At 39.4% G+C, this 26,692-nt stretch overlaps 1 protein-coding gene across 2 annotated transcripts in view; it reads left to right on the top strand.

Moving 5' to 3' along the window:
• The first annotated feature begins 1,968 nt into the window (after positions 1–1,968).
• The window catches only part of ABCB11 (ATP binding cassette subfamily B member 11), a 73,116-nt gene continuing 48,392 nt past the window's right edge, over positions 1,969–26,692 (top strand). Inside the window, exons 1-8 of one of the 2 annotated variants that reach the window (XM_010982480.3) lie at positions 1,969–2,193; positions 10,822–10,921; positions 12,188–12,209; positions 14,626–14,677; positions 15,591–15,829; positions 22,786–22,873; positions 23,428–23,561; positions 25,434–25,605. In XM_010982480.3, the coding sequence (XP_010980782.2) occupies positions 10,846–10,921; positions 12,188–12,209; positions 14,626–14,677; positions 15,591–15,829; positions 22,786–22,873; positions 23,428–23,561; positions 25,434–25,605 (783 nt within the window). In that variant the 5' untranslated portion in view covers positions 1,969–2,193; positions 10,822–10,845. Of the gene's footprint in view, positions 2,194–10,821; positions 10,922–12,187; positions 12,210–14,625; positions 14,678–15,590; positions 15,830–22,785; positions 22,874–23,427; positions 23,562–25,433; positions 25,606–26,692 lie in introns of those variants that run through there. The other variant, XM_064484888.1, reaches the window with a different exon arrangement.

Genomic DNA, 26,692 nt, shown 5'->3' with positions numbered 1-26,692 from the left:
CTCCATAGTATTTGTTACCCTCTGACATACGTATTTTACTTACTACCTACCCCCTCCCCTCACCAAAATATAAGGTTCCTGAGGGCAGGGGTTCTCATCTGTTTTTTTGCTCATGCCTGTGTCTCAGAGGTGAGAACAGTGTTTGGTACATTGTAACACTCAAAAAGTAGTTGGTGTTTTAACTGGAGGACAACAGAGACCCACAATTCTATGTGTTTCCAAACCATAAACCATAAAGAAAACCCACTTAGCTGTGGAAACAGAATAGGAATGATTAACATGGTATTCACTCGGCCCAGGCTAACTCTGTCATGGGGCCAGAGTTGAAGGAGCAGAGGAAGATGCTGTTAACCCTCCGAGGGGCTCTGGATAGGGCACAGCTCTGTCTTCACTTCTCATTGACAAGATGAGGTGGTTGAATGAAATATCTGCAATGTGATTTCCAGCTCTGAAACTCCAGGCTTTATCTTCCTCTAGGTCTACATGCCCCACCAAGGGAAGTCTTAGGACAGTAGGACCAGTGAGACTCTCTGCTCTGGTTTTGAGTTGACGGTTTTCTCCTGAGCATTTTTACTCTTTGGCTGTTGTCAACAATTTCACCGCAACAAAGTTAGCAAAATTCTATTGAGAATCTTCTCCCAGTCAAAGCTACAACTCCACAGCTGGGCTGCCTTTTTGGTTTTGGGTAAAGTGAAGTTCTTTTCCTTGGGTCCTAACTGGTGCCAAACCCAATATTATTTCATTTGTTTTGCCTTAGAAGTCAACCCACCCCTGTGATTCTCAAACCAGTTCAGTTAGGGGAACATCTAGAAATCTTCCTTGTCTTTGCTGACCTTGGTATTTTGAGATTCTTAACATATGAATATAATAATATAAAAAATTGGGGGCTAAATCACAAACCGTCTGCTATACAGATACCAGTAGAGACAAACAGTAGTGGAAACTGAATTTCGAAGAAAAATGTGTGGCAGAAAAATTTTTAATTGAGAAAATCTGATCTAATTTTCTGCAAACTGAGAAGCACTGGCCCATCCATGGCATTTCAGAGAATGAGGTGAAGAGGGTTAGCTTAGAGTGGACAAGGGTGAAGGCTCTGGACCTACGAGTTGTAAGACCTTGGATTGAATATTTGACCTCTCTGAGCTTCAGTTTCCTCCACTATAAAATAATGGAATGATGATGTAGCGCCTAACTCTTACGGTTATCGAGGAGTGTAAGTAAGGTGGTCCAGGTTTAACTCTTCAGTTGAGCCAGGTACCCAACAAGGGCTTGAGCAACACTGGCTGTTATTATTCATCACTGAAGGCCATAGTGAGATACCTTTAGGAAGGGGTTAGCTCAGGCAGGGAGGGAGAAAATACAGAAGCATTTATGAAGATGGAAGGACCAACAAGAAGGGAGAGAAACAGATATGGATGGCAGCACTAAGCCGCTGGAGAAGCTGTATGTGTTTATTTGACTTGGACTTTTGTTAATTTGAACCTTTAAAAAAAATCATTAATCTCTACTTACACAGGACTTCATCTGGTGGGTAGAGCCTGAGGTTATTTACTGTTCAGGCCGGGGTGCAAGGGTCATCGGAGCACTCAGAGTTTTGAGCAAAAGGCTATTTCAGGTGTTCTTTGAGGTTATCTGTCTCCACGAAACTCGGGCTGGGTCAAGAATATCATGGGCCTGCCTCTTAATGATTTTCCAAGAGTAATCTTTCAAATTGAGGATGAAAATTTTTTGGTTTTTTTTTTTTAAGGAAAGGTTTTTAAATTTTTTTTTCTGCCTTTTTGTATTTTTAAGTAACATTTCAAAATGGTGTATCAAAAGAAGAATTGGACACGGCCAGTTGGACACCTTCTTGCTGGGCACCCCCTGCTGGCGTCTCTCCTCTCGTTCAAAGCCAACTCAACAATTCCTAAAGCCTGCTGACACCCGCGGAGAGCTTCTCAAGTGCACTCTGTATTTGGGGTTATTGTTTTGAGCATGTTCAACCTTTCCTCACATGTCACTGAACTCTGCTTGGGCTGGCCTTCAGGGCATTGACCCTTAAGCAAATAGATAGTGTTCTCAAAAAAGCTTGAATTCTGTTCAGTGCTTTACTATGATGAAAACTAAAGTTGGAAGAGGTTGTAAAACCTTTTGACTCACTCTCCGCAGTGGAGTCCATTGTTTCTTCGTTCTTCTTCAAGTTCATGTCCACAGGTAAGTGACTTACACTGTCTACAGCATTTGAGGACTATGTTCTGCAAGTCAGTTTCCTTTAGGTTTTTGTGGGGTGTTGTGTTTCTGATTAAGTAAAAGCTGGCCTCTCATTATGCAATAAACAATATTACAAGGCTTGGATAAGAACTTGTAGAACACATTCATGATTTCATAATATTATATGTAAGATGACTCTTGGTTGCTTGGTTGCTGTCTCGTTTATAGTTACACTTTTTAATGCATCAGTTCTCTTCAGAATGCGTATGTGTGTTTGGTATGTGGGGGGGATGTGGTGCAAATGGGTGAAAAGACTGAATAATCTGCCCAATGTAGAAATGCTAGTGAACATTTTAAACGGGGCTTCATAAAAGCACAATTCTGTTGGCACTGACCATCACAGATCTTACCTCAGGAAGCTGGTGCTGGTCTAACACAGAACTATACTGATGCCATTCTCCTAGTTTTCAATAATTTAGATAACTGAAAAATATGAGCTCTGGGTTCATGGCTCTGGGCAGGGAGAAAGTTGGTTTCTAGAATCTAATTTCTGTTTTTAGGTTTCCCTAGCTGGTAATATGTGTTGCTGACGATTTGAACACAGGTCAAATATCAGTCACATTTAAGACTGGGAATTATGTGCAATATTTATAAATGTTCTGAGGGGGGGAATAGTTTTCTAGACGTGTTAGAGGCAGATTATAATGATTGTACCTAGAACTTTTATATTGGGATCTAATAATGGTTATACTTTTTGTTGTTGGGCACGCTAGGCACACACTCTACTACTGCGTCATACCCCCCCTACCCTTATTATACTTTTAAAGTGTATTTTAAAGCTTGTAAATATTAAGTTATTTATAGGCTTTTTCTTAGTAGAGGTTCTTTCTGTGTGTAGCCACACCCCCACCTCATCCCCACACACACCCCCGACCACCCCAGACTTAGTTACCCTCCTACTCTGCCTTGTAACACTTCTGTAATTTTCTGTTTGATGCCTCCATCTCCCTAGGGGATGCCTAGGGGTTACCGTTTACACACCCCTCCCCGCACTTGATTGTAAGCTTCTTGAATAATTTGTGTCCTACTACTAAGGGTAATGGTGACAAATACTTGCTGACAAATGCTGGAAATGGACTGGGAAATAATTTAGGGGAAAAAATTGCTCACTCTGTGGTTTTAAAAGACACTGAGATTGCTAGAAAAATGCCGAGTTTCATTGTAAGAATCAAGTAGTAGAGCTGTGTTGATTTATAAGGATGACAGAACTGTGCATGTGGAGACAAAGGATTGCTGGGAGTAACTCTGACCTTAAATTCTATTCTCTTCAAGATCACTTTAGTTCTCCATCTCAGCTGTGACTCTGGGAAGCAGGAATATCCGTGTGTCCCACGGGGATCACTGTGTGTTTCTTGTCCTTCTCTATCAGTTGTGGCCCTCAGGGCTGAAGGGGCCTCAGTTTCATCCTTCCCCGGGCAGCAGCTCCACATTGTTGACCCCATGACCTGTTACCCCGCAACCTGCTTATCTGCAAGGCAGTATTTACTTACTTCTTTGCATAAATCAGTATTTCTTTCCTCCTCTAGTGGTCCTAGGGAGAAATAAATCATTTGCTGAGCTTGATAATGGCAAAGGTGCCCCTTCCTATATCCCTAAATGTCAGCAGTGAAGGACATTTTTAAGGTTTTTTTGTTTGTTTGTTTTAAATAGGAATTTGTGGCTTTGAAAGTGACTTGTAAATTCATGAGGAGCAAGGGCAGTTCTACTCTTCTCTGAGCAGCTCAGGAGCGGGAGAGTGTGGTGCTGGTGGCCTTGAACAATGTCCAGAAGGGAAGACTCCACAGGGGAAAAGCCAGGGATGATATTCACAGTGTGATGTGGGGTGGGAGAAGGCCACTTCACTCCTGAGCCTGGCCTCGTCCCCCTGCTGCCCCCCAGCTCCCCAGGGACTGCTAGAGCATTTAGATCCCCTCCCCGTCTTGGCCTGAATGTGGAAAAACCTCAGCCTCTTCCTCCTGGATTCAGTCTAGGCAAGATCAACCTGTTTCAGAAGTAGTATCTGGGAGAAAACGAAACAGAATGCAGAACAAATCTCCCCAGAGAAAATTCAAAGCTGGAAATATTGGTGGAGTCGAGGAAAAACCGTCTCCTAAAGTGACAGGAGCCTGGGCACCGCTGGCTCGACTCTGGCATTGCACAGCCTGTTTGCTTTGGTCAGTTCAGGCCCAGCTGCCCGGGAGGGAGATGAACTGCGCGTGCTCCTGGCCTTGGCCAGTGAGGGCGCACCGCTGCGTGGTCTGGGGCATTTCTGTCCTCAACTCCATCTCCTGGTCTCTCTGGGTGTGGGCTGATCAGAGTGCTGTGTGTTTTTGAAAATACAAATTTGATCACATCATACCCTTTTCTTGCCTAACAGCCCTTATTTTGTATTGCCCTAGGTGTAAGGTCCTAAGCCCTCAGTGTTAAGAATTATGAGGCCCCGAAGAATCAAGGAGCCACATCTCCAAGGCTCCTCACCCACTTTACCTCAGACCCCAGACATCCTTGGGTCCTTGAACCTATGTATTGATTCTCGAGTCTGGGCCTTTGCTTGAGCCTAGGATACCCTTCTGTCTCCTGTTCCCTCAGCTAACTTGTCCCATCTTCAAGCTCCCCATGCTAAAAGCACTGGTTCCAGAGCCTTACCCAACTCTCTAGACAAGGGCAGAGCTCCACCTGAGGGTCTAGGAGATGCCTGTTCTTCTCTACTCACAGTCATCATGCTTATTTCATTTGTGACACTTGTCTTCCCTGCCACAATCTGAGGAATAGGCAGGTTGGAGGGCTGGTATGCCATATGGTGTTTGGTTGGGCAAATCAGGTCCTCAGAGATTTCTTCCTGGGCTTCAGCCTGTCCTGAACTGTCCTCATAATACAGGAGTCTGCAAACATTCCTGTAAAGAGCTAGAAAGTGAATGAGGTGTGGGAGGGAAAGTGAATAGTCCCTGTCGCAGCCACTCAGCTCTGCCATTGTAGCACAAAAACAGCAAAGGACAAAACAAGACAAATGGGCATGACTGTGTTCCAGTAAAACTTTACGTTAAAAAACAGGCAGTGGGCTGAATGCCCCTATTGTTGTGTCCTTCAACCTGGAAGTTTCCTAGCTCCTGGGAGAACTATTCTTATCCCAGTCTCTTCCTCCCTCCCTCTCACCCCTTGTATCCTGCCTTCCTCTCCCCCTTTATTGTCTCTTTCTTCTCTCCCTCACACTATCAGTAGCCAATTGATAATGTTGACCCAGGCTTCGGTGAAGGTTAGCCCACTCATCTGTTGCCCCAGGCTGGTGTCTTGAAGTCACACTAGCAGTCTTGGTGTAGTGGCCCGCAAGGGGCACTGACGTTTTGGACCCTCAGGATCTTTGATTTGCTCCTGGCATGGCCTGTAGAACCCCACATCCTCCAGTTTCGACAGCCTCCACCTCCTGTGGCACTGCCCACTTAGCTCCTCTCAGGTCTGTCCGTGTCCCAGGCTCCCTCGGGTGACCCGTCTGGGTGCTGCTCTCCACCTCTTCCCTCTCCTCTCTGGCAGCTGTCTTCCAGAATGATGTTGCTAATGTTCTAAGGTAGAGAGATCCTTGATATGCCTACCCATAAAGAACAGGAGACTGTCCTCTAATGTGGGTTTCTGTGTTGATAAGATTACACATTTTATCAAAAGAAAAAGAAAATTCAACCCTGGATAGTTAAACAGAAGAGCATGTAGTACGCAGGTGAGAGACCGCATGCTGTTTGGTGGACGGGGACACTAGTGATGGCACGGGAAACTCAGAATTCTTGGACAATTCCATGATTAGGTGGCTAAAGTCTGCAGATCAACTCTTAGAAATCTTGATTTCCTACTTTTAACTCCCAGATTCTTTTAAGTTTATTGAAAGCCAGTGTTTCTAGAAGACTTCAAAAATTCTCAATCTGTTCCCAAAGAGATTTTTAAGAGATTAAAATAATTTATGATATAAAAAGGCAGAGTGAAAAGGAAATCTTTTGTTCCCTTACTTTCAACTCTGAGTTCTTTTGTATGGGTTAGAGTACAATTTTGTTCATGTAAATTGCTAAGAAACCCTAATTAAAGCCTCCTGTAATTGTGATATCCAAGAACCTTTCACACACTTCAGGGAGCTCGAGAACAACTAGTTAGCTTAGATGCTAGAGATAACAGCTGAGAGAGTAGAATTAGATGGCGTTACATCTGCTTGTATTGATGGGGAAAGGTAATGTAACAAAACATAGCACTCTTACATCATAAATGTACCAAGTGAGGAGGAGGCATGCTCTCACAGCCCTGTACAATAAATGTGTTTATCACTGAAAGCTAGATTCTTGCTATGTTTCCAGGGTTTCAGAGACTAGCAGAGGGGTCCTCCAGCATCTGCTACATGAGTTTCCCAGGATCTTATCTAATAAAAAGGGAATTAACCAGTGGGAGAAAACATGGTCTTAACAATATATCTGAGTTTCATTTTACACTCATAATGATATGAGACTATTCATCTAACATCTAATTTTGGAAACATCGTTTCTTTGCCGGATAATACCACGAGCAAGGCCTTTGTTTATTCTTTCTAGTAATTTTGGTTTCTCATTGCAGTTTCCCAAACGTGGGGTTATAAAATTGTCACGGTGTTTGTGGGTGCATGCAAGTAATCAGCATTTTTAACACAATGGCCTTTAAAAGCCATCAGGGCCATGTTGGAGCTGGCCATAAGACAGCTAGCTTCCATTTCTGACTGAGCAACCAAGGCATGACCTATGGCACTGGAGAGTGTACATTTTTGAAGTATAGCACCTTGTTATATTTTTGATCAGTGGACTACCAAAGTTCAGAGTGGTGCACTGAATGCTGAGAAGGAAAACAAAGGAACAGCCCCAGATATTTGGTAGCTGGCCTGGCACTCACAGCTAAGCTGTGTTGTTCTCCTATTAAAAATAAACAATCTCGTGGAATACTAACTGTATGAGTCAGGATTCTTCAAAGGAACAGAACCAATAGCATATATATCGATATGTAGAGATTGATTATGAATAATTGACTCGTGAGTGATGAAGGCTGGAGACCCGGTGGGAAGCCGGTGGTGGTGTTTCAGTTCAAATCCAAAGGCCTAGGAACCAGAGGAGCCACTAGTGTTCAGTCCCAGTCAGCGTCTGAAGGCCCAAGCACCAGGAGCACCGATGTCCAAGGGCAGAAAAAGATGGATGTCCCAGCTAAAGCACAAGGGCAAGTTCACCACTCCTCAGCCTTTAAGAGAAATTAATTAATTTTTAATTGAAGTATAATTGACATAACATTGTCTCAGTTTAAGGTATACATGTTGATTTGATACATTTATTTATTGCAATATGATTGCCACTGTAGCTTTACCTAATACCTCTATCATATCACATAATTATGATTTTTTTTTGCAGTAAAATCTTTTGCAATCTCTCTCTCAGCAAGTTTTGAAGTATACAACACAGTATTGTTGACTATTATCACTCTGCTTGCATTAGATCTCCAGAACTTACTCATCTTCTGGTTACAGGTTTGTTCCATTAACAACATCTCCCCAACTTTCCCACCCCCTAGGCCCTGGTAACCACCATTCTACTCTGTTCCTACAAGTTCAGCTTTCTTAGAAGTGGCATCATACGGTATTTGTCTTTCTCTGTCGGCTTATCTCACTAAGCATAATGTCCTCAAAATCTGTTTTCCATAGTGACGGTACCAGTTTGCTTTCCCACCAACAGTGTGCCAGGGTTCCCTTTTCTCCATGTCCACTCCAACTCTTGTTATCCCTTGGCTTCTTCATGATGGCCATTCTAACAGGTGTGAGGTGGCATCTCATTGTGGTTTTGATTTGCGTTTCTCTGGTGATTAATGATGTTGAGCATTTTCTCATGTGCCTGTTGGACATCTGTATATCTTCTTTGGAAAAATGTCCTTTCATTTCTCCTGCCCTCAGTTTCCCTGTCTTGTTGTTCTATTCAGACCCTTAAACAATTGCATGATGTCAGTCTGCATTGGTGGAACATCATCTACCGATTCAAATGCTGATCTCTTCTGTAAACACCCTCACAGACACACCCAGAAATAATGTTTTACCAACTCTCTGGGCATCCCTTAGCCCACTCAAACTGACACACAAAATTAACTTCCCATCAACCTCAAAAGGTCACTCTGAGGCCAGGATAAAATGAGACAAAGCAAGGCCAATTCCTAATTCTGTCCAAACACAGGCAAAAATAAGGTCATTGTGGAACCCACAAAATATCAAACATCCCTCTCTCTTACTAAATGAGTGACTGCTTTTTCTTCACCCAGTCATAAGGTTGCTCCGGCTTTCTGACAGCATTCAATGTGGAACAACCCCTACTTCCTTAGACCCTCTCCCAAATCTCCTGACTACAGCCTGAGTCCTTTAATAGGTTCTTCCTAACACCCTCTTACTGTGATACCCCATGGTCCCCCACAGTGTGTTCTCCCTCACTGCTATGAGTAATAAATCCAGATTGTCAAACTACAGGTGTGTTCTTGGTGAACTTTGGCTGAAGGGTGTGAATTTTTGTCTTTGAGAATGTGACTTTTTAATAGTAAAATGGAGATAACAAAAACCATTGTGTTCAGAAGGAAGTAAAATGCAAGTAAACCTAATATGAATCCTAGTGTACAGAACTGCTAAGGAAGTAGAGAAGGAAAGAGAAGCGACTAGTTGGTTGATCAGCATTCTCTTCCTTAATAGAAAATGTGTGACAGATGACCCCAGAACAGTGGTGGAGATGGGGCAGAGGGGGCTTCGTCGCTAAGCTTGAAGGGCAAAGGGAACTTTATCTGCCTTCTCCTTTTGTGCTCACCGATGTACGGACAGTTTCATGTCATTTTCCCACATGTCCTGCAAGGTGGATTTTACCACCATCACAACTACTCCCTGAGCTAAAAGATGGTGAAATCAGGGCCTGGAGAAAGGTGAAAAAACATATCCAACAACCTAGGGTGAAGCCACAGGCAGTACCAGGATCTGTGAAATTCTGAAGTTCACGGGCAAGACACTGCACCAATGGCCTCGAAATACTGCAAAATATTTGCACACCAGTGGAAAGAAACCTTTTTAAATGAAGAGCTAAGCCAGAAAAAACAAAGACACAAAAAAACTGGAGTCTGAATTCTTTAAAAAGTCTCATTTTAAAATTAGGAAATGCAATAACACAATTCTTGTTACAGTTGTTTTATTATTTTCTCATTATCAAAGAGTTCATTTTGCTTTTTGAGAAAAAAAAATTGGTTAAAGTTTCAAAAGTGGTATAACCAGCAACCATTACAATCTGAATGTAATACTGCTATATTAAAGAAATTTTTGTTGTTGAACAAAAGAATTTTAAATTTGGTTTATTTAGTACTTTTTTAACTGGCCTCATGAATTACATAATTAAATAATGTTCCTCACTCTCCTTAATATTGAATTTACTTTTTAAAATTAATTTTTTATAAATCATGTTGATAGGTACCATCACCTTGATAGTACCTTTGATTGATGTGATGTAATGAGAAGTGTAGTTTACCTCTGGTTTCTTTCCCAAAACACACAACCCCTGTCTAATCATGAAAACAGCAGATAAACCCCAATTTAAGGGACATTCTACAAAATAATTGCTCAGTACTTCTCAAAACAGTCATGATCATCAAAAACAAGAAAATTTTGAGAAATTGACATAGCCAAGAGAAGCTTAGGGAGATTCAATGACTTAATGTAGTATCTCTACATCTTCACAACACTTTGCACCATTGGATACTTAATCTTTGCCAGTATTTCAATGATTGATTTTAGTATTTATCACTGATCAGTACCCAAATTTATCCATTGGATTACAACATAATGCTTTTTCTAATTTTATGGGTTTTTAAACATCAGGAATAGATATTAATTTTTATTGAATACTTTTTCCACATCTCAAGATGATTAATTTTTTTTTTTTACATTAGATAGTCATTGCATTCCTGGAATCAACACTGCTCACTATGGGTGCTTTTTGTTTTTTTTTCAGGAACTGCTATATTATGTCGAGCATATTTGGCATTTTAACATTTCTTTCCAAAAGTAATTATAATTCTGTATTTTTCTCATAATGGTTTTGTTTGTCTTGATGTCAGGGTTATACTTGTGTTATAAAATGAATTGGTAGCAGTTCCCCTGGTCCATGCTGGACTTGCCATATTCCGGATCTAGGGGCAGCATTTACAAAGGAGCGCCGAAGCCTAACCGCCAGTATCGGTCAGCCTTACCGACCCAAGAAATGTCACCAGTTGGTTGTGTCCATCTAGTGGGTTTTATTTTTACTCGTTTAAAACAATCAATCAAGCAAGTCCAAATAAGGAGAAAGAACAAATAAATAAGAAGCACCTATCCATCAACCAGCGAAAACCATCATTAATGGTTTGGGTTTATCTTTCCTAATAATTGGACTCTTGCATGGGGTTGTTAACCAATTTTAAAAAGTCTGCCTTTGTCTGAGATTGCTAGTGAAGGTTATTTCTTGAACTAAATTGCTGTTTCATTTGGCTACTTTGAAGAAGAGGAAAGAAGAGAAAAGAGATAATAATTGTAATGATTCTTTTGTTTTCTAGGGCTGTTGGAGGACTGCAGTTACCATGTCTGACTCAGTAATCCTTCGCAGTGTAAAGAAGTTTGGAGAGGACAATCATGGTTTCGAGTCAGACAGATCATGTATGTAGTCTTTTTCTCTTACTGTCTCTTGTACAAAGAGAGGTGAGAACAAAAGTGGAACAAGCTAGTGAAGGTTCATGGAGCAGAGAAAAATCAGCAACAATAAGTAGAACCATTACTGGGGTTATTCTTACACATGGCTGGGTATTTCTCCCTAGACGCCATGTAATGGGACGTCTAAGTGCCAGGTAAGAATGCACAAAGCGTGGGTGAGTGAAAGCACCTCACCTTTAAATATCTCTTTCCTGGGTGGAGTAGTTTTGTTCCAGTACTGGCTATTATTCTTACCTTTATTTCTTATTGTTATAATTGATTATAGTAGTGAATGTTTAGTGAGCACTACTTCCTGAGAGGAACTGTACAAAGGCTCTGCTTGCCAGAGTGAGGTGATGTGGATGGGGGCCCGTAGCACCGATACCTGGTGGGTAGTGAGGGCAGATGATTCTAAGCTGCAATTATTACTTTTTTAAAATCCTATGATTTTCCATTTTACAGAAGCAGAAACTGAAACTTGGATTCTTTTTTTAAACTTGGCAAAGATCACATGACTAATAATTAATGGAGGCCTAATTCTAATCCAGTTCTGATTCCTAAACCTAAGAGGTTAATCTCTGTCTACACTGTACTGCCTCTTTACTCTTAATTAAATTAAATTAAAATGCCAGGGGAACCAGGATGGGCTGTCCCGTGGTGATAGTTGACATTAGCACCTTGGGTTTCTTTCCCTGTGGCTTCCCTACACCCATGACGCTGAACCCCCCCTCGCCTGCTCCCCTCCATCTGCTCTGACCTCTGCTGGGGAAAATAATATGTGGCTCCAGCCTATGGCTTCTACTGGCATAGGGGTGTCAATGACATCTTATTGTCTGGTTGATTTGTGATCTGTATTTTAAAGAGATAAATCCTGATCTTTCTAAAGAACCAAACAATAAATAAATATCCGTTTTATTCAGTAGTTCAAATAAATCAGATCTTCTTTGGCTAATTTAGAAATGTTGGGCTTCAGTTGACCTTCAGAAAATAAAATGATCTCATTTTCTGGAGAAAAGTCAAGAAGTGTAGTCCAGGCAGTGATCCTGAATGTGAATGAGTGTCTTCTTCTATAATATGGATAGAGAGAGAGAAAGGAGAAAAAGCAAATACTTATTTTGCATTGTTCCTTGAATAAAAATAATTATAGAAATGTTTTCCAGAGGAAAACTGTTAATGAGTAAGTTTCATTTTTGTCATTATTATTAACTTTGTGTATTGTGTTTATCCTGGCAGGTAACAATGATAAGAAATCAAAGTAAGTGACTGTTTCAACAATGCATCACATTTTCTGGACTAATTCCCTAATATTCCCTAAAAAGCACAAAATACATTCTCATACACATTGCACTTCCTACAAAATGGTGTCTCTCATCCATTCTTTTTTTCTTTAAAATATTACTATAATTTGATCTTAAAAAGCTTTGAAAATATCCCTTCTGGTTAGGTCCAAATCTCCCCCTGTATGGCCAGGAACACCACAGAATTTCTGACCTAAACAAGCAGAGGGTAAGTTGGACAAGTATGATTTCATGGGCACAGAGAAGGTTCTTTCTATGGAAGAAACCCCAAATTCCCCCTACAAGCAAATAGTAGAAACCTAAAATCTAATCATTAGATATTTCTCTTTAAAGAGTTTAAGAGTTTAAAAGTTCATATAAAATAAACGTCAATCATACTTCGGCATGAGGGCAAGGTTGATGGAGTCTAACTTAGAAGACAGAAGGAGGTGCCAGGTAAGTTTCTGAAACAGAGGTGGTAGAAAGGGAGAGGTTGAAGATATTTAGGAAATTTTAAATAATTCATGGCAGACAGAGGTGATAGGTGCGGTAACGTTAACCTTGGACTTGGAATGGTAGGGTCAGCCTGAGTCTCACTGGGTTCTTAAGAGATGAAAACGGGCAGGGATGCAGGTGAGGTGCAGTGAGAAGGTGAGCAGGAAGGTTGAGTGAGTGCTTTGGGTTTTAGAGGAAAGGAACCTCTTCCGATGGGGGTGGCAGCATAGAGGGAGAATCATGGTGGAAGTTTGATAAAGCTGCCAAGGGCAACGGGAATAGTCTGTAGAGGGATGAAGAATAGGGTGGAGGCTGTTCTCCTTCATTCATTCATTCATTTCACAAATATTAATTGAGTGCCTACTGGATAGCAGTGCCTACTGGATAGCAGGCACTATTATAGGTACTGAGGGTATAGAAAAGAACAAAATAGGCAAAAATCTCTGTTGTTGAGGAACTCACATGCCCCTGAAGAGCTCCCTCCCTTTGTGGGGGAGATATAATAAACACCAGAAATAAATAAAACATAGTATGGTAGCCAGTGATAATTTATCTTTTCCTTTCTAAGAGGGAAAAATGTAATCTTGGAAATGGAGATTTGAAATGATGTGGGGGGAGAGTTGCAATTGTTGAATTTGGTCATGGAAGGCCCCACTGAGAAGGTGACTTTTGAGAGAAATTATGAAGGAGGGTGAGTTGGCCATGCAAAGATCTGAAGGAGACCATTTTGGCAAGAGGAAATAGCAAGTGGCAACACCCAGAGGTGGGAATGAATTGGGCAAGGACAAAGGTCAGCAAAGAGACCAGGTGGCTTGGGCGGTGAAAAATGGAGTGTGGTAGGGGGAAACAAGGTCAGAGAACCAACTGGCCTGATCACGGACGCCTGGAATGTATCAGCAAGGATTTGTGATTTTACTTTGAGCTGCAAGGGAAGCTTAAGGCGGCCAAGTGCTAAGCACAGCATGTGTCAGCATCAGTTCAGACGGTGGTGAGGTTGTCTCCAGCAGGCCCAGAAGCCCAGCTTTAGAAAGAGAAGGGGAAACAGCTGGATGGCTGCAGTGATGGAGTTTGAAAGGGTGAGTCTGGGGAAAAGAACTGAGGATGATGGTGAGAGTGTGGTCCAAATGGCAGGCAATGGGACCTAAGATACATGAGGAAGGAAGCAAAATCTTGATGGGGTTTGGCAATTGTAAGTCAATTAAGGGGTTAAGGAACTTCAAGTTTCAGCTGGGATGTCATATAGGTATGGAAGGAGGAAGTGAGAAAACAAGATGTACAGGCTGTCCCAGAGACCCCATGGAGTTTAGAGCAGTTATCAGTGAAAATAAGGTCCAGGGTGTATTTGTGAATGGATGACTCAGATGAAGTTGAAATTCCTGGAGTTGAAAAGTTCAGGGATGGGTTAAGTACAGTTTTATGAGAAATAAAATGAATTATAAATAACTAAATAAATAAATATGATTGCATGGGGAGTATGGGAGTTTTTTTTTTATCGTCTCTACAATATCCACACTATTTAATGTAATTGTAAAAAATTTTTAAGTGCAGAAGGAAGTTATAAATCAGAAAATCCAACCACCTCAACTTATAAGGAAATATAGGCAGAAATAGGTCAAGGGTCAAGGCTGAGATTCAGTAGTTGTTAGTATAACTGGGAATGCAGAGTTCTTTTTATTTTCTCTCAATACCTCTCAGAAAAACCTCAGCGAACCTCTACTGAACATGAGATACAGCTATACTGAAATCTCTGGAAGAGGTCAATCTGAAAATAAAAGCTTGTTTTTAAGATACCAGTTTTGGCAAGAATTTCTCAGCCAGTGGGGGTGACTCATAAAACCACCATCGAGGGAGAATTTCTTATTGCTTTGGGTCTGTAAATCCCTATGTTTTTCTCCTCAGGTTACAAAATGAGAAGAAAGGTGGCAGCAGTCAAGTTGGCTTCTTTCAACTGGTAATAAAACTGGGCTGATTTATGGCAGAGGTTTTGCAACCATGAGTTGTTCAGATCATGGAAGAAATGTTAATGCTTTAGTCATATCGGCAGACTTTTAACTACGGTGATCACTTTTTCAGTCATAAACTTTGTCTATGTGATAACATGCTGAATAGCAATTAGAAATTTATTGCCAGGAGCAGGGGAAGGATAACTTAGGAGTTTGGGACTAACATATACACACTACTATATATAAAATAGATAAATGGTAAGGACCTAGTGTATAGCACATGTAGCTATATTTTTTTTAAAAAGAAACTTATTGCTGATTAAACACACAAATTCTATCTGGTAATCAGAAAAGTACTCTAGAAAATAAACACTAAGCCCCTAATTATCATTTTAGTAAGGAAAATTATCACAGTAATCACATCATGTGTATTTGTTCTTAGGACAAGTTTTTAGAAATCCTATAGTATGGGTATTTTCCCCAAATTGGTAAGGGTGGAGGCATTTCTAGGCACAAATAGGCACTTTTCTTTGTCAGCATCAGTTGTGGGAACCAATTGACACTATTGCTGAATAACCCACACAGTATACCTACATGGCCATAGCATCAGTGCCGGTGATTGTGTCCCCCTTAAGTAGTGGATGAATAGCCAAGAACTAAAGTCAGTTATTGAGATAAAGAGAATGAATTAAGAGACTAGGAAAGAAATAACAAACTAACAATGTAAGAGCCTAATGATTTAGATAATTGATGTACCATTTCCTTCGATATTAGTGAGAACTCTACTGTTCCATTAAAATGATTCCCTTAAAATTTGGTGTTAAATACTATTTATTAGAATCTAGTAGCTAAAATTAAATAGTCCTCCTGCCCCTCCTGCTTTTCACCCATAGATGATCTCTGAATCCTTTGTTTTTCAAGTTTCGATTTTCTTCAAAGACTGACATTGGGCTGATGTTTGTGGGAAGCTTCTGTGCATGTCTCCATGGAGTAGCCTATCCCGGCGTGCTGATCATTTTTGGCACAATGACAGATGTTTTTATTGACTATGACACTGAATTACAAGAACTCCAGATCCCTGGAAAAGCATGTGTGAACAACACCATAGTGTGGGCCAACAGCTCCCTCAACCAGAATGTGACAAATGGAACACGGTGTGGGTATGCAGCTGTTTTTCACTTTTTACTTTCTTTTGCTCATATCTTAGATTATAATTCAAAATGTGAAAAGAGAGCCTTATTGACTGAGCTGGAGTGGTATCTCACACAGAGTGAACAAAAACAAATTTACCCATATTTGTATAAATTACTCTGCCCCGAGGTTCTTTGTATCCTACTAGGGTTTTAAATCCTAATGAAAAACAGAATTGGGAATTGCTCATTAAACACATCACCCAAATTTAACCACTCTGTAGACCGCTGGCTGGAGGCTGACACTACCAATACTTAATGCCACTATCAAGGTGACCCATGAATTTTACTTAAGTCTTTGTCATGTCTCATATCCAAGACTTGCTTTTCCCTTCCTTCTTTCTCTCTTTCTTTCCTTCCTTCTCTTTCTTTTCTCTTCTTTTCTTCCTTCCTTCCCTTCTTCTCTGCCTCCCTTCTGTGCCTTAGCTGCTGTGGTTGATGACCCACTTGATCCCCAGTCTTCTGTCTATAATGGGAATTTCATTACTGTGCTATAGGACTTAGATTTTGGGGTTGCTGGTCTCAGTTAGTTGTTGAGTTTCTATGGAAGAGGGGTGTGATGCTGTGAACAGAAGACAGTCATGCAGAATTAGCCATAGCTCACTGTGCTCCTGTTCTGTCTGTGATAAGCCCAACAGGCTGCCTTGTAATCAGTGAGTCTATGGTGTACACAGGGTTGACTCACTGTCACAGCATGGACTTTGCAGCCTGCCTCATGCTGCCTCAGGGCCAGAACAAGCTCATTTGCACGTATGAACCCATATACTCAGGTTCGAGAACCAAAGGCAGTCGTATCCTGGCTAGAAAGACACTTGGAATGGCTCCCCCGTGTTAATTTATATTTTTCTCCTTCATTTAGAAATTTTTCTACAGGCTTGATTCCAGATTATAAACAAATCCTTCTAAATCACTGACGCACTTCCATATTATTTGCTGTTAGGGTCTTTCTTTCATCCACTCATTCAACTAAAATTTGGGGGATATCAGCTGTATACCAGGAAAATGTGTAAGCATCAAGGACAAGGTTGTATCTTAAGAGTCATGGTCCTTATCTTAGTGGAGCTTAGGTCTAGTTGGTGAAACCGTCATGAAACCTGTGCATGCAATGAAGTGCATAGTTAGAAACTGGTTAGCCCTTGACTGGAAGGTACAGGATACCATACAATGTGTAGAATTATCCTTAAACAATCAGCTTTGAAATAATAAGCCTACTCATTAGAAATAATTTCCACTGTCTAAATACATATATTTCTCTTCTGATTGGAAGTAAGACTCAGAACAGTTTGTATAAAAGAGGGATTATCTTTAATGACAGTCTTTTAAGTCTTTCATTTTTGTTGAAGAACAGAACTGAACTGATTTCTACAGAGTGATATGACTACAAACATAAGTTAATTTGACAACATAGAGAGAGAAACCAGTTGCTTAAAAACAAAAACTAAAACTCACCTAATATGGTGTAAATAATTTGAATAGCCCTAACTATGAAGGAAACTGAATTTGTGATTTTGGAATAACAACAACAACAAAAACCTCCAGGCCCAGATGGTTTTACTGAAGAATTCTTCCTAAGTTTAAAGAAGAATAACACCAATTTTCCATAATGTTTTGTAGATAATGGGAGGAAGCACTTCTGAATTCATTTTACATGGCTAATATTACCATGGTACCCAAACCAGACAAAACTATTTCAAAAAAGAAAGCCATGAATTAATATCCCTCATGAAAATTGATGCAAAACTTCAACAAATAGAATTAGTGAATAGAATTCAGCAATATAAAAAAAGGAATCACACACCGTGACCAAGCAGGGTCTAGGGAAGCACAGCTGGTTCAATATTTGAAAAACAGTCAATGTAATCTACCATGTTAACAGGCTGATAAAGAAATCACATGATCATCTCCATTAATGCAGAAAAAGCATTTGAAAACATTCAATATCTATCCATGATGAAGACTTTTAGAGAACTTTAGGAGTAGAAGGGAACTTCCTCAACTTACAAAAGAGCATCTATTTAAAAAATCCAACAGCTAACATTATACATAACAGTGAAAGATGGAATAACTTCCTCACTAAGACCAGAAACAAGGCAAGGATATATGCTCTCACCACTGTTATTTAACACAGTGCTTGAAGTTCCAGCCTGTGCAATAAGGAAGGAAAGGAAATAGAAGAAACACTGATATAATACCTAACATTACTGAACTATATACTTAAAAATGGTTAAGTTGATAAATTTTGTGTTACATGTTTTTCACTACAATTAGATTTTTTTTTAAGCAAAAAAAGAAAAAAATACAACCATGTCAATGGAGATGACATTGTTGACATAGAAAATCCCAAAAAACCTCCTAAAACTGAGTTTAGCAAGGCCAAAAAAAAAAAAACAGATAAACATACAAAATTCAATAGTATATCTTTATATTAGCAATGAGCATGTGGGCACCAAAATTCAGAATATGATGCCATTTATAATTGATCAAAAATTTTTACTTAAGTGTAAATGTAACAAAACATGTACAGCTTAAAACTGCAAAATGCTGGTGAAAGAAATCAAAGAAGATCTAAATAAATGAAGAGACACACTATGTTAATGAATTGAAAGATTCAATATAGTAAAGATGTCAATTCCCCCAAGTTGATACACAGGTTTAATACAATTCCTAGCAAAATCTCAGCAAAGTTTTTTTGTAGATATAGAGATGATTACTCTAAATTTTATATGAAAAGGCAAAAGAACTGGAATATCTAAAACAATTTTGAGAAAGAAGTATGAAGTGTGAGGAGACAATCTACCCAATTTCCAGACATTAACAAGGTTGTGTGGTATTGACAGAGAAACAGAATAGAGAACTCAGAAATAGACTCTCACAAATATGTTTAACTGATTGTTGACAAATATGAAAAAGTAATTCAATGGAGGAAAGATAAACTTTTTATCAAGTGGTGCTGGAGTAATTGGACATCCATAGGCAAAAAAATGAACCTATACAAAAATGAGCTAAAACTGAATTATAAACTTAAATGTAAAAAGTAAACTGTAGACATTTCAGAAAATATGTAAGAGACTGTTTTCAGGTGTAATGCTAGAAAAAGAGCTCTTAGATTGACATCAAAAGCACAATTCATAAAAGGAAAAATGGACACATTGGACTTCATCAAAATTAAAAACTTTTGCTCTGCCAAAGACCCTGTTAAGAGGGTGGAAAGACAAGCTACAGATTGGGAGAGCATATTTGCAAATTATATATCTCACAAAACTAGGATCTAGCATATTTAAAGAACTCTCAAAACTCAATGGTGAAAAAATTCAATTAGAATGTGGGAAAAACATATGGACAGATATTTCACTAAGAGTATAAAGTTGGTCAATGAAAAGATGCCTGGTAATATTAGTGATTAGGGAATGCAAGTTAAGATCAAAATGAGATGTCAAAACAAATTTATCAAAATGGCTAAAATAAAAAATAGCGGTAACACTAAGTGCTGGTGAGGATGTGGAAAAACTGGATCACTTGTACCTTGCTGGTGGGGATGTAAAATGGTGCAGCCACTTTGGAAAGTTTGGCAATTAAAAAAAAAAAACAAAAACCCTAAACATGCAACTACTATTCAACCTAGCAATTCTACTCTTGGGGATTTATCCCAGAGAAATGAAAAATTATGTTGACATAAAAACCTGTACATAAATGTTTATAGAAGTTTTATTTGTAATAGACAAAAACTGGAAACAACCCAGACATCCGTCAATAAGTAAGTGGTTAAAGAAACTGTGATACCTCTATACCATGGAATACTACTTAACAATAAAAAGGATTACTGATGAAACTTGAAAGAATAATTCTGAGTGAAAAAAGCCAATTCCCAAAGGTTACATACTGTGTGATTCCATTTCTAAAACATTCTTCAAATGGCAAAACTATAGCAATAGAGAACAAATTAGTGGTAGTCAGGGGTAAAGGGAGGAGTGGGAGCTGGCTGGAAGTATGTGTAGGTATAAAAGGACAACATGAGGAATCCTTGAGGAGAACGTTCTTTTATATCCATGTTAACATCCTGGTTGTGGTCGTGTCCTATAGATTTGCAAGATGTTACCATTGGGGGAAGCTGGATAAAGGACATAAATAATCTCTCTTTAATATTTCTCACAATTGCACATGAGTCTATACTTACCTCAAAGTAAAAATCTTAATTAAAAACAAACAAATAAAAGTAGCTTCCTGGGTGAAAAAAACCTATCGTGGATTCTCTGAAATGAAAATTTTAGCCATTCTGGCAGTATCCTACCAAAGTGTATGGGTACTCTATAAAGCAACTTTACCCAGTGATGAACCATTTGTTCGTAGGTCAGTGTCCTATGCATTAAGGAACATGGACCCTCCAACATTTTGAAACTAGGATATGGACACATTTCTGCCAGTTTGGGTTGATACTGATTTTCACTCTAAGGTGTCAAGGCTATTGGGTCTTCAGTGTGTGAGAACCATTGAAAGGAGGGTGCCTGGTTAGGCAGTGCACTTTGTCATAAAGATAAATATCCTCTCGAATATTTTCAATGAAAAATCTAAGGCTTTAGTAAATCTGAAACTGGTGTAAGTTGAGTGATTTAATTTTATGGTGCATTTATTTTTCACAAAAAGAAAGGTGAGAATCCTCATATCATTGTAAACTATCTTTTACCTTTTCTTGGTAATTGTCCTCTCCCTTCTTCTCTCTTCAAAAATAAGTCAGGGGAATCTTAATTTATTCAAGTAGGCATGTATCAGTTTTGCTGTTAAAGCGATACCCAGGCTGTGCTCCAGATCACCTGCAAACTTTATAGAATCCTTTGCAGGATTTTATAATCACAAGAGCTTTTTACCACACAGATGATGACAAGTTTGATGTTCAAAGAAACCCAACCAGCCTCATCTTTTCCTTCCTGTCAGTTTTTCTGATAGGTTTGTCCTCTTGTCCCAGAAATAATCTTTAAAATTCTAATAACTTCTTCCCAGAATAAAATAGAAGTGAGTTAACCATTTATCTTTGGGGTGCCTCAGCAGTGAAAAGAATCTCAAACTACACATGTCCTGTGCACACCCCTGGGCGATGATGTAATTCTCCTGAACTTTGCTCCAGAAAATCCCACAGCTGGCTCAGTGCTCAAAGCTCTTAGTCTGAGTAGGTCATTTCACACCTGGCAGCTCTGTTTTTCACAACAAGCAGTCTCTGACCTCTGCTTGTAATATTTGTAGAATGAATGTACTACAGAAAATCAAATTTTTGGACAAATGCTCATAATTTTCTGGTTTTGGACACCCAAAATTCATTTCACAAACAAAAAACCAAGAGTATGGACTCATTTATACGTTGTTAATCTTTACTCATAATACTACATTGTACAGTTTATACAAAGATACCTAGCTTTTGTAAGAGCCTCTGATTGTGGATACTTATATGTAAATTTATGGTTTTCTAGAACTCATTCATTCTAGGAATTCCCTTAAATCATCATGAAAGATTGGGAATGTGGTGAAAACAGACACATTAGCTGGTTTGGAGATTGTCAGAGGGGTTGACCAAGGCAGTTGTTTCCCTTCCTCATTAGTATTTTCAGAGTCAAAGAAAAATCAACAACCACTGAGTACGTATTGTGTGTAAGGTGTTGTACCAGGCTGCAGAAGTGGGAGGAAGCAGCTTATACCCAGCCTTTGTCCTAAAGTAGCTTGCAATTTACCAGCAAGACAAACATAAGTATGCTCAATGAAAATATTGAATGATAGTGCAAGATGGCAATAAAATCTTCTATGGAATAATAATTTATTCTGAATTAAATAAATTATACTTAAATATTGATCTGAGTTCAGTAGAGGGAGAGAACAATTTGAGTTTGGGTTATAAAAGGAAGGCCTCAGACTAGAAGGTGCATAAGATCAGAGCATGTAGGGTAAAGATGCTGTCTTTTGATTCTCTGAAGAAATGGGCATCATTTAGCTTGTCCCTGAGGATCAGTGTCATCAACCAATACGTGAATTATCTCATGATAAAATTTCTTATTTCCTGAAAGCCATTTCAGAATAACTTTTTCTCATCTCCTTGCCCCTGCCAATTCCAAACCTTGGGATGCAGTATGACAGTTGTGATGGGAAAATTCTATAGAGCTTTCTCTATTTTTTTAGAACTTTTTTGGGGTACAGTTGATTTTATTTATTTATTTGAAGGGATAATTAATTATTTATTTTTTACTGGAGGTACTGGGGATTGAACCCAGTACCCTGTGCATGCTAAGCACCCTACCACTGAGTTCTGTGCTTCCCACCCCCTGTAGAGCTTTCTTGCTTCTCCATAAGTTCTTTGGCTTCAACCTTAGAAACTGTCCTGGAGAGTGAGGCTTCCTGAGCTGTAGTCAGACTGGGCTAATAAAGTGGTTTTTTTCTCTCTATGAGAAGATGACACACACATTTCTCCCAGTGTCACTCTGGGATGAAGGCGTTGAAAAGCTGGCTGAAGATTCCAAGAGTAGGTAACAGTAAGCCTCCTGACGCAGTACATCTCTGTCTACCAGTGTCTTTTCAGACACGTGTCTGGCTTTTTAAAACCCTATTGTGAGCTGTGATTGTGCTATTGCTGTACAAGGAACAAGAGTGAAAGGAGCCTCAGTGGACAGGGCACTGGGCTGCCGTCTAGGCTTCCAACAACTGCCCGTTAATTATTTCACAGCCCTCACATCTCTGCCAGTAAAAATGAAGGAGGGTAGGCATCTTTGCTGTGATTGGTATCATGAGGTCTATTTAGGGATTTGGTTGGATTCAGTATAATTCTGCATAAAGAAAATGCCATGCCCATAGAATATGTATATTTTAAATTCTTTTGGACCCACAAATGTAATCTTTTGATAGTTTGATCCTACCTGTGAGTCTTAACATGTTTTTTCCCTCTTTTGAAGGTTTCTGGACATCGAAAGTGAAATGGTGAACTTTGCCAGTTACTATGCTGGAATTGCCGTCGCGGTACTTATCACAGGATATTTTCAAGTTAGTGACGCCTCCATGTTATTCACAGATCAACATCTGAATTCAGAGACATGACAATGAAATGTAAAGTGTGCTCTTTAACCTTAAAGTTATTCAGAAGCCACAAGGACTACAGTTCTATTTCAGGGGGACATGAGGGAAAGCCATTGTCTGACCGCCTGAAAACTATGCCTAAATGCTTGTTGGCAGGTCTCTCGGGAAAAATTACTCAGAAGTGGTGTGCAAAAATAGTGATTTAAGAACAGTGATTCATATTTGGTGTGATGAGCTTACTTTTACACACGAGGAACGTGAAGCTTAATCAGGTTAACTCTGAAAGAGGCAGCGCTGGATTCAAAGCCAAGTTTCTGGCTCCCCTGTTCACGGGGGTTTCACTCACCTCCACTGTGAGCAGCAGATATCAGAGCTCACACCTTAGTTCCCAAGAAGAGGCATGTTGTGAATTACTTTCTTCCTTTTCTCAACTGTTATACTGAAAGCATTTTCTTCTGAAAAGAGAAAGAATTAATGACTATTTTTATCACAATGCTAAACATTCCTTACTCCATTTCTAGATATGCTTTTGGGTAATTGCTGCAGCTCGTCAGATACAGAAAATGAGAAAGTTTTACTTTAGGAGCATAATGAGAATGGAAATAGGATGGTTCGACTGCAATTCAGTGGGAGAGCTGAACACAAGATTTTCTGAGTAAGTGGTGGGTAGGACATTTTAATGTATGTGGTTTTTTTGTGGTTGTTAATGAAACTTTTGTTTCTAAATTAAATAACAATCAGAAACATATTTTCAGTTATTTTTGATGCATTTTCTCTCTTAAGTTGGGCTTTTATTAGTAGCATCGTTGTTTTTTTGTAGGTGATGCTTTTTCAAGTATGATCATTAAAACGTGAAAGCCAGGATACTACAATTTGGTTTGCAGACCTTGATTAAAATATTAGAAATGAAGTATTATAGAGGAGAGTTTAAAAGAAGTTGGGTTATTTGGCCTGAAAAGGAGAAATTGAGGGATGTCACAATCTATGTACCGATAAGGAAAACAGTACAATTTGAATTATCTTGCTTTGTCTGTTGAGGTAATTTCTGCATATAAAAACAAAACAAATTCAAAACAATTTGAGAAAGGTTCAAACTGAAAACTAGATTTAAGTCTAGTTTACACTTAAATACTAGTTTGGGTCATTAAAAGCACCTCCCCCAACCACCCCATAATCTCTGAATGAGCCCTGCCTGAGTAATTAAAACCAGTGGAACCCTAGTAAATAAAACTCTGAGTTCCTATGAAAGACAGCTAGTGTGTAGTGTAGTAAAGATAAAAGCAGACCGAATGTGGGTGGGACCCCTCGATTCCAGCGCTCATTCTTCCCTTACTTACTATGGATTTGAACTGATGCTTACCCTTGTTAGAATACACTTGTGTGATCTCTGGGTAGTGTCTGAGGTCCTTTTTTTGTTGTCAAGTCCCAAGCTCTGTTTAAGCCCTGTTTAAGCTCTGTTTACTCCATGTGGACAAGAGATTATGGGAATGTTCCCAGGAATATGAATTTAATATAATTATTATCAATCAATACTCTGGAGCACTTACTCTATGCAAGGCATAAAGATAAACCACTGAACTCCTCATCTCAAGGAACTTACAGCCTAGTAGGATGGATAAAAGGTGCAAGCAAATAATCAGAGCTGGAAGGGGGTAATAGCTCCGTGGTAGCATATGTGCTTAGCACACGAAGTCCTGGGTTCAGTCCCCAGTACCTCCACTAAAAATACTACTACTAATAATAAATAAATAAATTTTTTAGAAAGGAAAATAAAGTATTTAAAAATAATTAGAGCTAACATGCATTGATTGCTTACTATATGCTAAGCACTGTTCTACATACTTTATTAACTTTTCCTCATTTCTACCTATTGAGATAGGGTCTGTCATTATTCCCATTTTACAGACAAGGAAACTGAGGCACAGAAAGGTTAAGTAACTTGCCAAAGAAGGGCTTGTGTTTAAATTCAGAGTCTGGCTCCAGAGCCTGTGCTGTTAACCACTATTCTATTGTGCCTGTAAGCAGAAAGCAATAATTATGTATACATACACATACATATACGCATGTATACAGATGTGTTACCTTGTTATGGAAACATAGGGAGGAAAATATTATTCCTTCCTGGGGCATTATATAAGTTTTTATGAAATAGGTGATATATGAGTAGAACCTGGAGGCTGGAAAGATTTAGTAGGTATAAAGGAAAGAAAGGCCCTTTAGGACAGACCAAGGATATTAGCTATAAGAAAGACAGAGACAAATAAGATGGTTTCCAAAAGTCTTTGCCAATGTTCAGTGAACACCAGTTGGGGAAACTGGATGAAGGACTCCCTTGGCTACGAGGGGAGAGGCTTGATGACATCCCAAGCTGCAGTGAATTTTCCAAGATGTCAGAGGCTGTCATGTTTCCGAAGGGCAGTGGGGTACAGAAATGGGAATGTTTTGAAAGGAAAGATTGAACTTTCTCAGCAAGATATTTGAATTGACCAAATTCAGTTTGGGTGATCAAAGCCTCTTTTGTTTCTAGTGATATTAACAAAATCAATGATGCCATTGCCGACCAAATGGCTATTTTCATTCAGCGCATGACTACGAGCATCTGTGGGTTCCTGCTGGGATTTTACCAGGGCTGGAAACTGAGCTTGGTTATTATCTCGGTCAGCCCTCTCATTGGGATTGGAGCAGCCATCATTGGTCTGGTAAGAATGACTTCTCACTTCTCTCCGTGGGAAGACATTTGCACTGAGAAACAGCCCAAAATGTGACACTTGAGTCCCTTCTGAGTGTGTTTAGTCAACACCATTATCACAATTTTGAGATTTGTTTTGTTTGATTATTACTTAGTATCAAATAACATTCCATAGATTAATGATATTATAATAACATAAATATTATTGTATTATTAACAACAACTATATTAATTAAACATTTACTCTTTTGCCAGACACTTCATATACATGGTCTCTAATCCTTACACAATCTTATGAAGTATTAATGCCATTTAAAATATAAGAAGTGGAGGCTCAGAGAGGTAAAGGGACTTGTCTGGGACTGCACAGCTAGTGAGTGACAGGATTCAAACCCCAGGAAGCCTGACTCCAGCTCCTCCAGTACACCTACGGCTTCCCACATTTCTCAAACTCAGAAGCTGCCCTCAGAGAGGCCCAGCAAATACACCCAGATCAGTAACAAGCACACAAAAGAGATTTCTGCAGTCACACTGTGTTCTCCATTCCATCTGATCAGTTTCAGAGAGAGGTGTATGTGACCCATTCAGAGAGTTATCTCAGTCACAGACCCCATTCTTCAGTTACGCAGGCCAAGAAAAAGTAGGAGTAGGAATTTGGGGTCATCCCAGTTAAAAAAAAAACACTCCCAAGGATTGAGAAATTATCCTATCTTACTTTTAGAGCAGCCGCATTAGATAGCAGGCATGCTAATAATTTGCTGTAAACGAGAATAGAATTTAAGTGAAAAGCTGTACATACATTCACATCACTGAGCAACAGGTACCAATCTCCATGATGGTATTTTCTAGCAAAATATTCTCTAACAATCCACTGGCTATATTACTCAAATGTTTCCCAGGTAATACAGAGTGACAACAAAGAGCTCATTCTACTTAACTAGGTCACCATCTGGCTTTACCACCTGGCTCAAGAGAGATATGTTTAACCTGTCAAAACTTCAGTTTCTTCATCTTTGAAATAAGGATAATATCCCCCAGCCTCATTGTGATGATTCTTAGGGTATTACCCATGTAATGCACTTAGCACAGCATCAGGC

The sequence above is a fragment of the Camelus dromedarius genome, chromosome 4 (genome assembly GCF_036321535.1).
Source record: "Camelus dromedarius isolate mCamDro1 chromosome 4, mCamDro1.pat, whole genome shotgun sequence".
NCBI lineage: Eukaryota > Metazoa > Chordata > Mammalia > Artiodactyla > Camelidae > Camelus > Camelus dromedarius.
This window is presented reverse-complemented; position numbering and strand designations above follow the sequence as displayed.